This window comes from Pseudonaja textilis, chromosome 1, assembly GCF_049901715.1.
Source record: "Pseudonaja textilis isolate UNSWEBS1 chromosome 1, rPseTex1.2, whole genome shotgun sequence".
Lineage (NCBI taxonomy): Eukaryota > Metazoa > Chordata > Lepidosauria > Squamata > Elapidae > Pseudonaja > Pseudonaja textilis.
In genome coordinates, this window is record NC_141990.1 from 120,024,887 (window position 1) to 120,039,414 (window position 14,528).

Consider the following 14,528-nt stretch of genomic DNA (forward strand, 5'->3'; position numbering starts at 1 on the left):
GTTTCGTTTTATGACTTCAGCAACAGACCAGGATGGGTCTTAATGTTTAAAATGCCCAAGGCAACTTAAAGGTCTCTTTTATTTTTCTCTCATTTTTAAAAAGCTTAGCATGAAGCAATGGCTGGGTCTTTGCAAACTGGAGGCTTTATCTCCAGCATTTCCTGGAATGGCCAGATGACTATACAATGGTTTTTTTTGTTGTTGTTTTTTAAAATTCAAAGTCACGCTGCATGTAGTGAATTTCCTTCACACAGAAGGTAGCTGCCCACACAAAGCAATCTGCAGATAAACACTGATACATATCTGATCATCAAAGCATTGGTTTCTACTTTAAGCTTTGTTTTTGCTTTTTTAGGAAGGGTATGGAGAAATCTGAAAGAGTCAGAGATTCATTACTAAAAATATAGGGAAGAATGTCAATAATTTTCATAGAAAATATTTATTTAATGATGACTTTTCATAGAAATATTCTTGGTGCATTGGCTCTCTGACACATAGGAATCTTCAGATTTTTTGAATTTTTGTGTTCTAAATCTGCTTATAAAAGTATAATCCATCTATGCTTGTAATCTTTACCTAGGTACAGGTAGTCCTCGATTTACAACAGTACATTTAGTGACCGTTTGAAGTTACAAAGGCACTGAAAAATATGACTTATGACCATTTTTCACAGTTACAACCTTTGCAGCATCCCCAGGATCATGTGATCAAAATTCAGCTGCTGGGCAACTAGTTCATACTTATGACTGTTGCTCTGTCCCAAAGTCACATTATTCCCTTTGGTGACCTTCACACAAGCAAAGTCAATCAGGAAGCCAGATCCACTTAACAGCCAGTTTACTAATTTATCAACTGCAGTGATTCACTTAAGAACTGTGGCAAGAAAGGTCATAAAATGGAGCAAAACTCACTTAACAAATATTTCATTTAACATCAGAAATTTTGGGCTCAATTGTGGTTGAGAACTATCTCTATTTATTTACAGTTCAAATGATTTTTTTTCAAAGCATCCTTTACACTACTGTTCATAAATATAGATGAATAAAACTACTTATTATATAGATGTCTTCCCTCTTTGAGAAATAGGAATGCTTGTGTCTTTCTCCAAAAGAGGGAAATATGTATTTAGCTTATTAAGTTTATGAAGTAGATTTTAGACACTTTTCTTTCTCTACTTCACTGACAATAGTATTTAAAAACAAAAACAAAAAAACCACTCCTACCCCCATTTGCAGAGGCAAAATGCTCTCTCCCTACAAGGGTTTTCAGCAACAATTTTCATCACACAACATTAGGTATGAGGCTTAAGAGAACAGTGTTAAATAAAACCCACTAGACTACAGTAATCTAACTAACAATAAATTGGAATCTTAGTCATACATTATCCTACTGAGTAGTTCTCAAATAGAGCTTGTTCCATGATGAAGTTCCTCTGGTACTCCTTTGAGTATTGTTTGGGTATGCTCAGAAGACTAACTCTGGACTTCCGGTTTGCAAGTCTTCGGCGGCGGCACGAATCCGCGATTGTGCATGGTTTCTGCTGCGCTCGCCGCTGGAGTGCCCCCGATCCAGCTGGTTTTGGGGACTATGGCTACCCTGTAGAGGCAGCTGAAGACAGGGGAGATCTGGCAGGGGTCAGGGGGAAATTGCAATACCCCTCCCAAGCTGGCTTAACTCGCTTTTCCAAAAATGGTGGAGCGGCGGTCAGTAACGGCCGCCACAAAGAAGCTTTCATCCAGACAAGAATCTGGACAAGTTTTTGGCTGAACTGGGATAACAAGTAGCATTTAAATACCCTGGAAACTCAACTTCATTAAAATACATTGTTCCCTAAGAAGATTGTAAAAGCGGAGGATGAAAGTTAAAAGGGAAAGTTTGTTTTTTCTCACTCTCCTTCCTTACAGAGATAGCAGATGGAAATTGGAAAAAACCATTTTGGCACTAGCAGGTAATTAAATTTGAAAATTAAAGCTAAGGGGACATTAAAGATTTCTGAACATTGGAATTAAAAAAAAATTTTTTTTGCTATAAGTGGGAAGGGTGAGGTAAAGAATTAATCATTAAGACTTTGCTGGAGGAGGCTGCTTGGAACTTATAAGATCAGAGTTAAACTGTAACAAGACTTCTAAAAGATATACTTTGGAACTTTGCAATTGAACTTTACCCCAGGAAGAGAAAGTATTAAAAGAAGAAAGTGATAAATGAAACAGCTTGTAGTTATTTGGATTGCTTGGTGACTTTGGGACCTTTGGAAAATATTATTTGAAAGACTAAAAACATTTGGGTTGTTTAAAAATTTTTTTCACAATAGCATTATCTGTTGAAGAACTGAAAATGGAATTTAAAAAGCTAAAAGAAGAGGAACAAGAAAGGAAGGGCTCTTCTGGATCTGTTTTTCATTTCTTAGAAATGGCGATTTCTACCTACCAGAAACTACAAGAACAAGAAGGTTGGGATGAAGAAGAAGAAGCCATCTTTAATGAACAAACAATTTTAGTTGGGGAAGAAAAGGGAAAGAGGGGAAAGAAAATGGAGAATTTAAGATTTAAAAAAAACAACCAAAAAAGGGAAAAATAAGGTGAAAAATCGATACAATGTCAGAAAGCAACAGAAAAGAGGAATGCAGAAGAGAGTGGAGATGAAGAGGGTGGAGATCAAGAGACGGGGGGGGTAAAAAGGTTAGATCGGAAAAGAAAGGAAGGGGAAAAGGGAAGAGAAACAAGATGTAAAGAAACAGGATTTTTTCAAAGATAATGGGTAAAAACATAATTAAAAAAGAGATTCTGCAAAAGTACATAAGACTGTATTGTTGTATTGTTGTATTTGTATTTGAAATAATGTTAGAAAATTGGAATATTATATGATTTAATAAAATATTAAAGGGAATGTGTAAAATGCTTAAGATTTAATGATAGAGTTTAATTTACTATGGATTATTGTTTTAATTATATTATAAACTTATTTTTTTTCTATTTTAAAATGTAGTACGTAGCTTCAGAATGTACTAAGCAGAATCAGAATGAAAATTATATATTATTTTAAGTGTTAAATTGAGGGGAAAGATATAAAGGTGTCATACTTCAATCAGAGATTACAGGAGAAATTTTGTGTTAATGAGAAAAGATAAATAGATAATTGAAAATATGGACAAAAGATACAAGCTAAATGATTTAAATTGAGATGAAATAAAATAGAATAAATAAATAAAATAGAATTAAGAGAGTGAAAAGAGGGGAGAAGTCATATAGAAAATGTAGAATGGTAAATAAGATATGAAATGGTATATAAAGTGAGCATGAATTTGATTTATGTCTGTACAAAAAGATGTAACCTGGGACTAAGCCTCTTTCCAAAAAGAAGTTTTATGTTTTCATGTTTTGTGTTTTGTTTGTGTATGTTTGTTTATTCAAAATTAATAAAAAAAAATATTTTAAAAAAAGAAGACTAACTCCAATTTAAACTTTGTGTATTTTGGGAAGTACTCTACCTTTGCTACTGTAAAACGGGATGTCTTCTAAAATGTCATCCAGGTGGAAGTCCTATAAGAATGGAAAGGGAAATGACCAGGAAATTGGATGTTGATAGGATTTTATTTTTTATTTGATGTAGATAACAAGACATGTCGCTACCAAAAAAGATTTTATGACCATCTGACATTCCCAAAAAGATAATTTTAAATCTTTGGGAGAGTGTAGCAATTAGGCAATGAAAACATAACCAAGACAAGAGTGAAAAATGTTAGGGAAATATTTGTTTCTTAAGTGAGTACTGCTGAAATGGATTGTGTTAATTTTTAAGAATTTCCATATCGTTCACTGAAAACAGTTTATTTTTGGCATATAAGAGTGACTTTGAGATGTGAAAAACAATAATATATTGCTACAAACTACAGGGTAACAGCCGCTATATAGAATAGACAAGCAGAAGACCAGCAGAGTGCAATCATGAACACCAGCTAGCAGTAAACATGTACAAGAAGGCAGTGAGCTGTCAGCCCTGCCTCAACTTGGACTAGCCAGAACTGAAATCCACACACCAAAATCCCTGAGTGTAACTTTAAGTTACTTCCCATTACTGGCCCCCATTGGCCAATCAGTTTCAAAGACAATGTTTTCAAAATGGTCGTTCCATGTTCGAATGCAACTGCATTCTCAATCTTGAAACCAAGTCTCAGAAGATACAGTGAACAGTGAAACCTTCCCTCCTCCCATCTAGCTTCCCCCCATCCAGAGTTCATGGCAGATTGGTACCAAACAATTGCAGAGCACAGGAGTGAGGTAGCAATTCTGACAAAAAACAAAAACAAAACACAACAGATGGACAGACTCAACCTTAGTTTCAACTGGGAAACTGACCATCCTAAGTTAAATCCAAAAACATTAGAGAATTCTTGGAAGCCTGGCACTCAGACAAATCTGCCATCAAAAGGCATTTAGAGATAAACAACATTTATACACCATCCAAAAGAGGCAATAAAAAGCTAAAAAGAAAAAAAAACACTTCCTCAATCGACACCCAGATAATACCAAGATTAACAACTAATCAAGCAGTAAACCACAGCCTAATCAAGGAACTACCAAGGAGAAAGAGAGAGAGCAAAGCTTACTCCGTTTTAGCACTGAAGATGTTAGCTTGTCTGGTAACAAAACCTTTGCAAGCAAAAAACCAAGCTCAGAGAGCACCAAGGACTCCACAAACATTAATTTTCTGCTTCATTATGTCTTGTGCTGTTTACTCTTCAGTACAGCTCCTTTCTTCTTTTAATCATGCTCATTAAATACATTCATAAGAGTGCAATATATGCAGCTTATTTCTTGGTATAACTGCCTCAGAAATCTTTATATTTAATTTGAGGCTGACAAAATGCATTTATTCCATAAAATATTAAGGCACCACAGCTTCAAGGTAATCTCCATATTTTAAGTGAAAAGATCTATCAATGACAACATAATATTATTTCAGTTCAACCACGAATAATTTTCTTCTGTACTATATTGCTAGATTATTATTTATACAGAAGTATAAGTACATGATAAGGACCATCTATTTAAATAGGCAATCATCAAAGTGTATAAGCAGCAAATAATAGTGTATTTATGCCATGACAAAAAATAAGCAGATGGAAGCATGGGGTATATTTTAATTTATGATATGCTGCAGCTCTAACTTTTAGAATCTGCCACCTAGAAGAAGGCTAAACAAAATAGATAAAATTAGAAAGCGTAGCACTACAACATTAAGCAATCAGCAATAAATCAAAATAAGGGTCATTTTCATAAAAATACGTAAACAAAATTACCTATAAAATATATCACAGATTTGTGCATAACATCTTGTAGCTTGTATCGTGCTGACTGCCGTAAAACTTGCTTTGGATTAAAAAATGAATGCATGATCAATTTTCTCTTTCATACAAATATGGTCACATCTAAGGTATTCTACTAAGTTTCCTTACCAAATGCACTTCTGGGGGAAAATGAAACAAAATCCAGTCAAAAAATATTTTGAACTGCTTTTTTGATGTTTTCTTTTTTCTTTTCCCAAGACAAGGGTCACACAAAGCTAGGAGTTCTGTGTCTTAGAAGAGAATATATGTAGCTCATGGTTGAACTGTGGGATCCTTAGTGTTCTCTGAGTTTGATGATGTTACCTAGTTTGGAAAGGAAATGTCTGAAAGAAAAGCATCAATCTCAGAAAACATCAAGGACCCCATAATTTGTCACTTTTTTGATGCCATTGACTCCTTTGAGAATGTAGTGAAATCTCCAGACCACTTCTCAGAAAATAAATCAATAAATGCATAAGATGTATAAGGATTCCTAGTTAAAAACTTTGTCTTAGTCAGATGGAAAATATAGGTCCTGCATATGGAAAATGAGCTATAAATGCTCCAAAATATAATTTAATATCTCTCCTAGAGATAATTTAGTTGGGCAGCCTTTTCAAATGTTTAGGGGATATATTTCTGAAATATAGCTAGTATCAGGTAAATATCTTTTCATGATTTGGTGAAAGTTTGGGACATGTAGAGGTCTGTGCAGATCAAAAAAGTCTACTTAGAACATAGACTGAACATTTGCCATTTCTTTCTCTACTAAGTAAGCATGCATAGGATTAAACTGTTTACAAAATATGACAACCATGAATAATTGGGATCTTGTACAGTGGTCATATGTGATGATCTAAATATGGATGGTACCTTTCAATCAAGGACCTTCAATGCCTGAATTAATTTTGCTAAAGTCTGGAATCTGTGGGTTGTCTTTAACAGGAAATAACATATGAAAGATGTCTCTTCAATTGTCACTGGCAAAAAAAAGCCCTCCACTTTCTCTGACTCTCTTTTCTATTTTATCCCAATGTTTCTGTTAAGAATTGGCAGACTGGGTTAAATGAAGATCCATATATTTTTTCTGAGAGTAGCAAGAAATAAAGAAGTTACTGTTTGATGCTGCGGTATCTGAGAACTGAAAATGCATTCACCTAGAACTTTGAGAGCTCATTTGTAGCTATTACAAATGATGATTATTCATCTGCCTTAATGAACAATAAATATTTAGAATACTATGTCCATCATCAAAATATTATATTTTATGATGCAAGCAAGAACACAGAAATGGGATTTTCCAATGATGGGAAATATGAAGCTGCAATAATCTGTTTAACCAAAAAGTCTTCAACAAAAGGAAATTCTTATAGCCATTTGAATTTCATGTTCTCCAAGACAAATGCAAGAAGTTTTCCATCTTAAAATAAAAAAGACTTGACTAGACTAGACTAAGAGTTGGAAGGGACCTTGTAGGTCATCAAGTCCAACCTTCTGCTCAAGCAGGAGACCCTATACAATTTCTGGCAGATGGCTGTCCAGTCTCTTCTTGAAAGCTTCCAGTGGTGTAGCTCCCACAACTTCTGAAGGCAAACTGTTCCATTGGTTGATTGTTCTCACTGTCAGAACATTTCTCCTTAGTTCTAGGTTGAATCTCTCCTTGTTCAGTTTCTATCCATTATTCCTTGTCTGGCCTTCAGGTGCTTTGGAAAATAGGTTGACCCCTCCTCCTCTCTGTGACAGCCCCTCAAATATTGGAAGACTGCTATCATGTCTTCCCCGTCCTTCTTTTCACTAGACTAGCCAAGCCCAATTCCTGCAACTGTTGTCCATATGTTTAAGCCTCCAGCCCCCTAATCATCTTTGTTGTTCTTCTCTTTCTAGGGTTTCACCTTCTTTTTTTTATCTAGAAACATTTTTTTTCTGAGATTTCCCATATCTCCAGGAGACATTTTTATTTATATTAAGAAATTAATGAATGTCTAGTCTGTACAAATCCAAGAACACTTGCAGAGGCAGGTTTTATTTTATTTTATTATTGCTTACATGACACATCCAAGCAAATATTTGGAAGAAAAGCCAAAAGGAGTTTTCTATACAGATAGAAATACCTTAGAAATCTGTGATGATCTCTGCCCATTATTTTGAAAGCCTAATGCACAACTTTTATCCTTGATACATTGATGGGACACAATAAAAGCTTTTGCCCATTTTCTAACAAATAGTTTTCTCTCTCCCACTGATTGCTTTTAAGGTCCATTTTGTGAAGAGCCCGTGAGAGCATGTAGTTCTCAGCCATGCCAGAATGAAGCTGTATGCCACAATAATCCTTCCGGGTACAGTTGTGCCTGTTCTCCGGGATTTCTTGGGCCTGATTGTGAAACTGATATCAATGAGTGTTTTTCTGGACCATGCCAGAATGGAGGCACATGTCACGATCGGCCAAATGTGAGTATAATTTCTATATCATGGATAAGTGTCAGAAATGGTATTCAGCAGGTTCTGACCGGTTCTGGAGAATCGCTAATGGGAATTTTGAGTAGTTCAGAGAACCGACAGATACCACCTCAGATTGGCCCTGCCCCATCTATTCTCTATCTCCCGAGTCCCAGCTGATTAGCTGGGTCTTTTGTTGCCCTGCACAGGAGAACGCAGCTGGAAGGCAGGTGAGTGCGGTGGGGAGGGAATGGGATTTTGCAATAACCTTCCCTCAGGAGTGGGCAGGGAATAGGGATTTTCCTTCCCCTGCCATGCCCACCAAGCCCCACCATGCCTAGCAAGCCACGCCCACAGAACCAGTAGTAAAATTTTGAATCCCACCATGATAAGTGTGTGCCTGGGAGTGTGTGTGTGTGGGGGGGTGTTCTGCCAAAATATATTTTCAGGTAGGCCTCAACTTACAACCCCAATTGGGGACAGACTTTCCATTGCTCATTGCTAAACAAAGTGGTTGTTAAATGAGTCACACCCAAATTTATGAACTTTTTGTGACCCTTTTTAAACAACCCACTGCAGATATCAAGTGAATCTGGCTTTCCCCATTGACTTTGCTTCTTGAAAACAGGCTGGGAAGGTCCCAAATGGTGATCACATGACCCTGGGACACAGCACCCATTGTAAATACATGCTGGTTGCCAAGCACTCACAGAGTAACAGAATTGGAAGTGACCTTGGAGGTCTAGTTCTAGTCCAAACCCCTGCTCGAGTAGGAAACTCTATACCAGTGGTCGCCAACTGGTGGGCCGCAGCCCACTGTTGGGCCGTGGAAAATTTTTGGTGGGCCTCAGAAGAAATGGCCCCCAAAAGCAATTAATCTGTGCCACACAGTTCTTGCACCTCCCGGCTCTCTGAGGGACCCTGGAGTTAGGCCCCTGAGATGCACACGCCAACCAGCTCCTACACCCAGCGGTGGCAGCAACATCAGTCCCCTCCCTCAGTGCCCACTGTCAGCTCTTCCCCATTAGTTCTCTAGCTTTGAATTGCTCCCGGCTCTCTCTTTTTCCTCCCCCCCACCCACATGCAAGCAGGAAAGGAAAGGGAGATGGAGCCGTGCACAGCTCTCCCCTTTTCCAGCCCTTGCTGCCTCTCCCAACATCGAAGCCTCAGAAACGCAGGCAAAGCCACCACAGTGGTAGCATCCTGAGTTGCCTTAGCATGCTCGGTTAGTGAAGAATCGCCCTACCCAGAGAAGGAAGTGGTGCTGGAGGAGGAGGAGGCAGTAGTGGAGAAGCAAGCAACTCAGGGCACTACCACTTTGCCTGCATTTCCGAGGCTTTGATGTTGGGAGAGGCAGCAAGGGCTGGAAAAGGGGAGACCTGTGCATGGCTCCATCTCCCTTTCTTTTCCTGCCTGCATGTGGCCGGTTGGGAGGAAAGAGAGAGAGCCGGGAGCAATTCAAAGCTAGGAAACTAATGGGGAGGGCTGACAGCGGGTGCTGTGGGAGGGGACTGTTGTTGCCGCCGTGCCGTGTGTGGGAGCGTGCATCTCAGGGACCTGAGTTGGGAGGCACAGGAACTGCAAGTGGGAGTGTTTGATGATTTTGAAGAACTCCTGGAACACACTAGATTGGCGTTTTGTGGGTCCCAGTGAAAGAGTGAGCTTTGTTTCATCTCCTTTCCTTCTCTGGTAATGTGAGAGATGCTTTCTCTCCCCCCCCACCCCCAAATAATCACTGGCTGTGTCTGGGTTTGGCAGCAAAGTGCCCCCAGGGACACCTTTCCTTGCCTGTCTCCAGGTGACGCTGGAAGAGCCCCCCCAGCTTTTCCTCGGCTGCAGATCTGAGCCTCTCAATCCTCCACCCAGGATCTGAAAGGAGCTCCCCCCTCCCCCAATTAATCACCAAGAGCGGCAGTCCTTCTTCAGGCAGATGCCTGCTGAGAAGCCTCTGGAGTGGCAACCAAGGGGTGCTGCCCCAAGGAGAGCAAAGCCCCCTTTCTGCCTCTACTACTCCCAGCGGCAGTTGCCCCAAGGCCCCTCAGCTCAGACACACACACACACACACACATACACACCGCCCGCTCTTCTGTCTCTTTGGAAGGTGCCAGGTGGCGGGAGGCTTCCAGCACAGAACATTTTATTTTGTTATAATTAAGCATTTACATTTTTGTTATAATTAAATGTGTGTGTCTATGTGTGTGTGTGTGTGTGTGTGTGTGTGTATCATGTATGTATGTGTGTGTATATACATATATATGTATACATATATATATATGTATAGATGTATGTATATATATATGTGTGTGTGTGTGTGTGTGTGTGTGTGTGTGTGTGTGTTTTCTTAAGTTTTCGCAGGTACTTACATGTATGGTATTCAGCTTTGTTTGGGTATTTTCCCACGTCATTATAGTTGTGCTTTTAAAGTTGTAGCAACGTTTCATCAGAATCTCATCTGCCATCATCAGGCTTCTGTATTGTGTTCGTCTGTGAGTCAGACTTTTATAGTTGTTTCAGTTTTAAATTTGGTGCTAGCCTACTGCTGTGCCAGAATGGTTTTTTCTTCATCCTGATTGGTTGGGAGTCTTGGTCTGTGTTTATTGGTCTTGGAGTTTGCTGTGTTCTGCTTGATTGGTGTTTCTAATATCTTCTGTCTGTTTTGTGGCTTTTTTTGTCTTGGTTGGCTGGCGAGATTGTGTTCCTGTATTGGAGGCTTTTAGTGCAGCTTGGCTCTGAGTAAATGGACAGCTATCATTTGTTAGGAAGCTAGGTTTCATCTGGGTGCCTGGTTGGGGTGTGTTTGAGCTGAAGGTATCAGGGGGGATCTGTTGGTGCCCAGGTGTTTGCCTGGCTTGTGGTGTGGAGATTTTTTTGTTTGTGAGTGCAGGCTTCCAAATAATTGACAGTCTGGTGGAATCATCTCTTCTATTCATGCTTTCAGGTCTTTTTTCAGGTCTTTTACTGCAAAAATGCAGTAAAAAAGCTGGAACACAGTTCCTCACTAGTCCAACACATGAAAGCCGCAGGTCATAGCATCAACTTCAATGGCACGAAAACCCTAGCCACTATAGAAAACCTGAACCACAGAATTATCAGAGAAGCCATAGAGATTGAAAAAAGTCCTGAAAGCACGAATAGAAGAGATGATTCCACCAGGGATTCTGCCGAAATGTTGCTATAACTTTAAAGGCACAACTATAGTGAAGTGGGAAAATACCCAAACAAAGCTGAATACCATACATACATACATACATACATACTATATGTGTATGTATGTATGTGTATGTATTGTGTATGTGTGTGTATATATATATATATATATATATATATATATATATATATATATATATATATATATATATATTCTGAGGTTCTCATGGGTATTTGTATGTGGATCTTTGGTTGTTCGGGTTTCTGAGATTTGAGTATCTAGGCAACATTTCATGAAGTCTCATTCATCATCTTCAGGCTTCTGTCTTCGGCTCTGTGCTTCACTCTGAGAAGCACAGAGCCGAAGACAGAAGCCTGAAGATGATGAATGAGACTTCATCAAACGCTGCCTAGATACTTCGAATCTTACGCTGGAGAAAACCGAACAACCAAAGATCCATATATATATATATATATATATACATACAGTATATATGTAAATTTATATTTAACATTAAAAATATATTAAATATATTAGCTTTTTAAAAAATTGTATTAGTGGTCCTTGGGATTTAAAAGTATGAGTTTGGTGGTCCCTGAGATCCAAAAGGTTGGTGACCTCTGCTCTATACCATTTCAGATCAACTGATTGTAGGGATACTATGATAGTTATAAGCACAAGGCACTTTAAGTTACTTTTTTTTAATGCTGCTATGACTTTGAGTAGTCATTAAATGAGTGGTTTTAACTCGAGGACTATATTAGCATCTAGTATTAGCAGATCCCCGAATTAGCATCTAGGTGACACTGACATTTCTCCCATAAAATAGCAAATCTCCCTCTGCAATCTCCCTTTGCATTTCCATTCTCGTTATTTCATTAAATTATCTAAATTATTATTATTATTTCACTTTCATCCTGAAAATCACAGCAACAACAAATTTACCAAGTTGGGTTACTTTTTCTTTTTACTCTTTATTAATTATTGATTGCTCCCACAAATGGTTTGTTTTTTAAAGTAACAAATATAAATTGAAGAGGGGGAAAACAGATAATAAAAGGATTGTCAGGTGCAAATAACCAGGAGTTTCACTGAATTCAAAGCACAGAAGAGTTGATTACTGCTACCTATAAACAAGAATCAAATCAATTAGTGGTCAAAGCTAAATTGGCATCTGATAAAGATAAACAATCCAGAGTTGTTTTGATAGGAGTAGGGTAGCAAATAAATTTAATAAATAAATAAAAGAAATAAACAGAATTCGTAGCGGGTTAGACTTGGTTATTTTGGGACAATGCAAGGATTTCAAACAGATGGCACATTTAACTTCATCTTCCAGTTCAGCCTGTTCTTTTCTTAAAAGTATATTTTCAAAGGGTTTATTTCTTTCATTGTGAATTTGAGTTCTACATTTCCAAATATTAAAACAATGTAGAAGCAAACATATTAAAATCAAATGGTAAAGTCCCAAGCACTTAAAAGATCTATCTAGAAACTAACTTGGGCTGAAGGAAATATTGAAGATTTGCAGCGTAGAATTCAATGGCTTTGTATAAAGATTTCTCTTTCAGATACTCTTCTAAATTGAGAACTATTGAGAACTGTGTTAGAAAAATAAGAGGTGCACCATCTGGCCCGTATATTTATCCAGGAAATAGGAAGCAAAATGGAATGAAGTTCTCCCCCTTTCGTAGCTTCTACACAGTTTTGCTACTTTACTAACAATCCATTTAAAGAAAAGACCTATAAACCGTTGACTCAAAATATGATTGAATTCCATGAAGTTTCTTCACAGCGCATGTATATACGGCAGTCAGAACAACAGAACTGTATGTTGTTTACTCAGAACATCCTGATATATTTGGGGCTTAAAGGCAAGAATTCTCGGCATAGCCACCCCAAATTTTTAATCACCATTGAGTGTATAATCTGTATGTTTTTGATATTAACTGTTTATTTTCGAGATGAGTATTCAAGATAGAGCATGCCCTCTAAGTGATATAACAATAAAATGCAAAAGCAACATTTAATAGAATACCAGAGTTGGGAGGGATCTTGAAGATCTTCTAATCCAACCTCCTGCTCAAGCAGGAGACCCTATACAATTTCTGATAAATGGTTGTCCAATCTCTTCTTAAAAGCCTCCAGTGATGGAGCACCCACAACTTCTGAAGGCAACTCATTCTACTGATTAATAATTGTTTATTTCCCATATATAAAATCTCAAAAAAGGAGCATCAACATAAACTTTTTTTTTTAAAAAAAAAGAGAGAATAACAGGACAGAATCAGAAAAAACAAAGCCAAACCTGGAATGGAGCGCATTGTTCCTAAAATGAAACCTCTGTATAGACTGGAGAAATGGTGAATTTCAAAATGTTTCCATTGCAAATAAGGTTTTTCTTGGTACCACAATTCTCAAATAATCAGGCAAACAATAAAACAAAAAGTTTATTCTGAATGCATTCCCTGAATTATTTTATGAGCCTTGGAGAAAAACACAATTTAACGGCTTAAAAAGATACAAATCATGTTCTCCTTAGGACAGTTCATTGGAATTACAAAGGAGATTAAAATTACCTTTTTTAAATGGTATGAAGGGAGAGCAAGTCCTTTGTGGCCCCTTTCCTTATAAGTTCTTAAATGAAAAGAAGAAAAATGTATTTATGGACCTGAGTATTATCTGTTTATTGAGTGGAGAAGATTTCAGGCCTCCAGAAAGTCTAATTTGCGTGGTTTCCCATTGTTGATTTTCTTATCATTACAGAATAGAAATTAAATACAAAGAAAGGCAATATACCCAATGATAAAAATGTGTACTGGGGTTTGTTTACCTCATTCCTGCTTTAGAAAATGGCGGGGCTGCTTTTTTTGACAGATGTTCAATGATTTTCTCTTAGACAGAAATCCACTTAAAGCTCCATGTTTTTTTGCGTATAGTACTGTATGTACTTGAAAACATATTTAAAATATTTTGCTGTCAAAATATGAATATTGAAATGTAGTTCAAAACTATTTTTCTTCTAAGCAAAAAATCTCTGTTAAGAAATGCAAAATAGATTAATATCACCTGTAATTAATTGCTAGCTTGAGAAGTCAGTTTATTATTGGAATTTTCAAAGGTTGAATTGTCTAAAATTAGTGCTAAAGCATTGATCAAGTTAGATGAAAGCAGAAATATGTTTTTGCATTAAAAACAATACCCAAGTACATCTGGCCAATCTTGAACTGCTGGTTTCTAATAATGATGTTAGACCCATAGCCTGTTGATTCTTTACTACATCATAAATGATGTCATAAGTTGCCCAGAGAGATGGGTGACATAAATATAATAAATAAATAATAACTAAATAACTATCAAAAAGCTTTCCCCCTTTTTTAATTATGGCACTTATTTTTCTCCCTTTTCTTGGATACCTTATCTAAGGAAATAGGTTTCAACTAATACCAATTAACAGTCAGAAGACATGGTGAAAACTCCTGAACTGCACAACACATGAACGGACTTTACCATAGTTTCAGATGGGAGATAGTGAGCATCCTTGACTAAGATAAATCCAAAAAAGTTAGAGAATTCCTGGAAACCTGGCGTTCAGACACATCAGCCATGAAGAACATA

The 14,528-nt window shown here is 37.4% G+C and overlaps 1 protein-coding gene across 1 annotated transcript in view; it reads left to right on the forward strand.

The window, feature by feature from the left end:
• LOC113455276 (protein eyes shut homolog) overlaps positions 1-14,528 on the forward strand; it is a 214,301-nt gene that overhangs the window by 128,864 nt on the left and 70,909 nt on the right. The window contains exon 3 of the mRNA XM_087915874.1: positions 7,581-7,774. Coding sequence (XP_087772000.1) covers positions 7,581-7,774 — 194 coding nt within the window. The remainder of the gene's footprint in view (positions 1-7,580; positions 7,775-14,528) is intronic.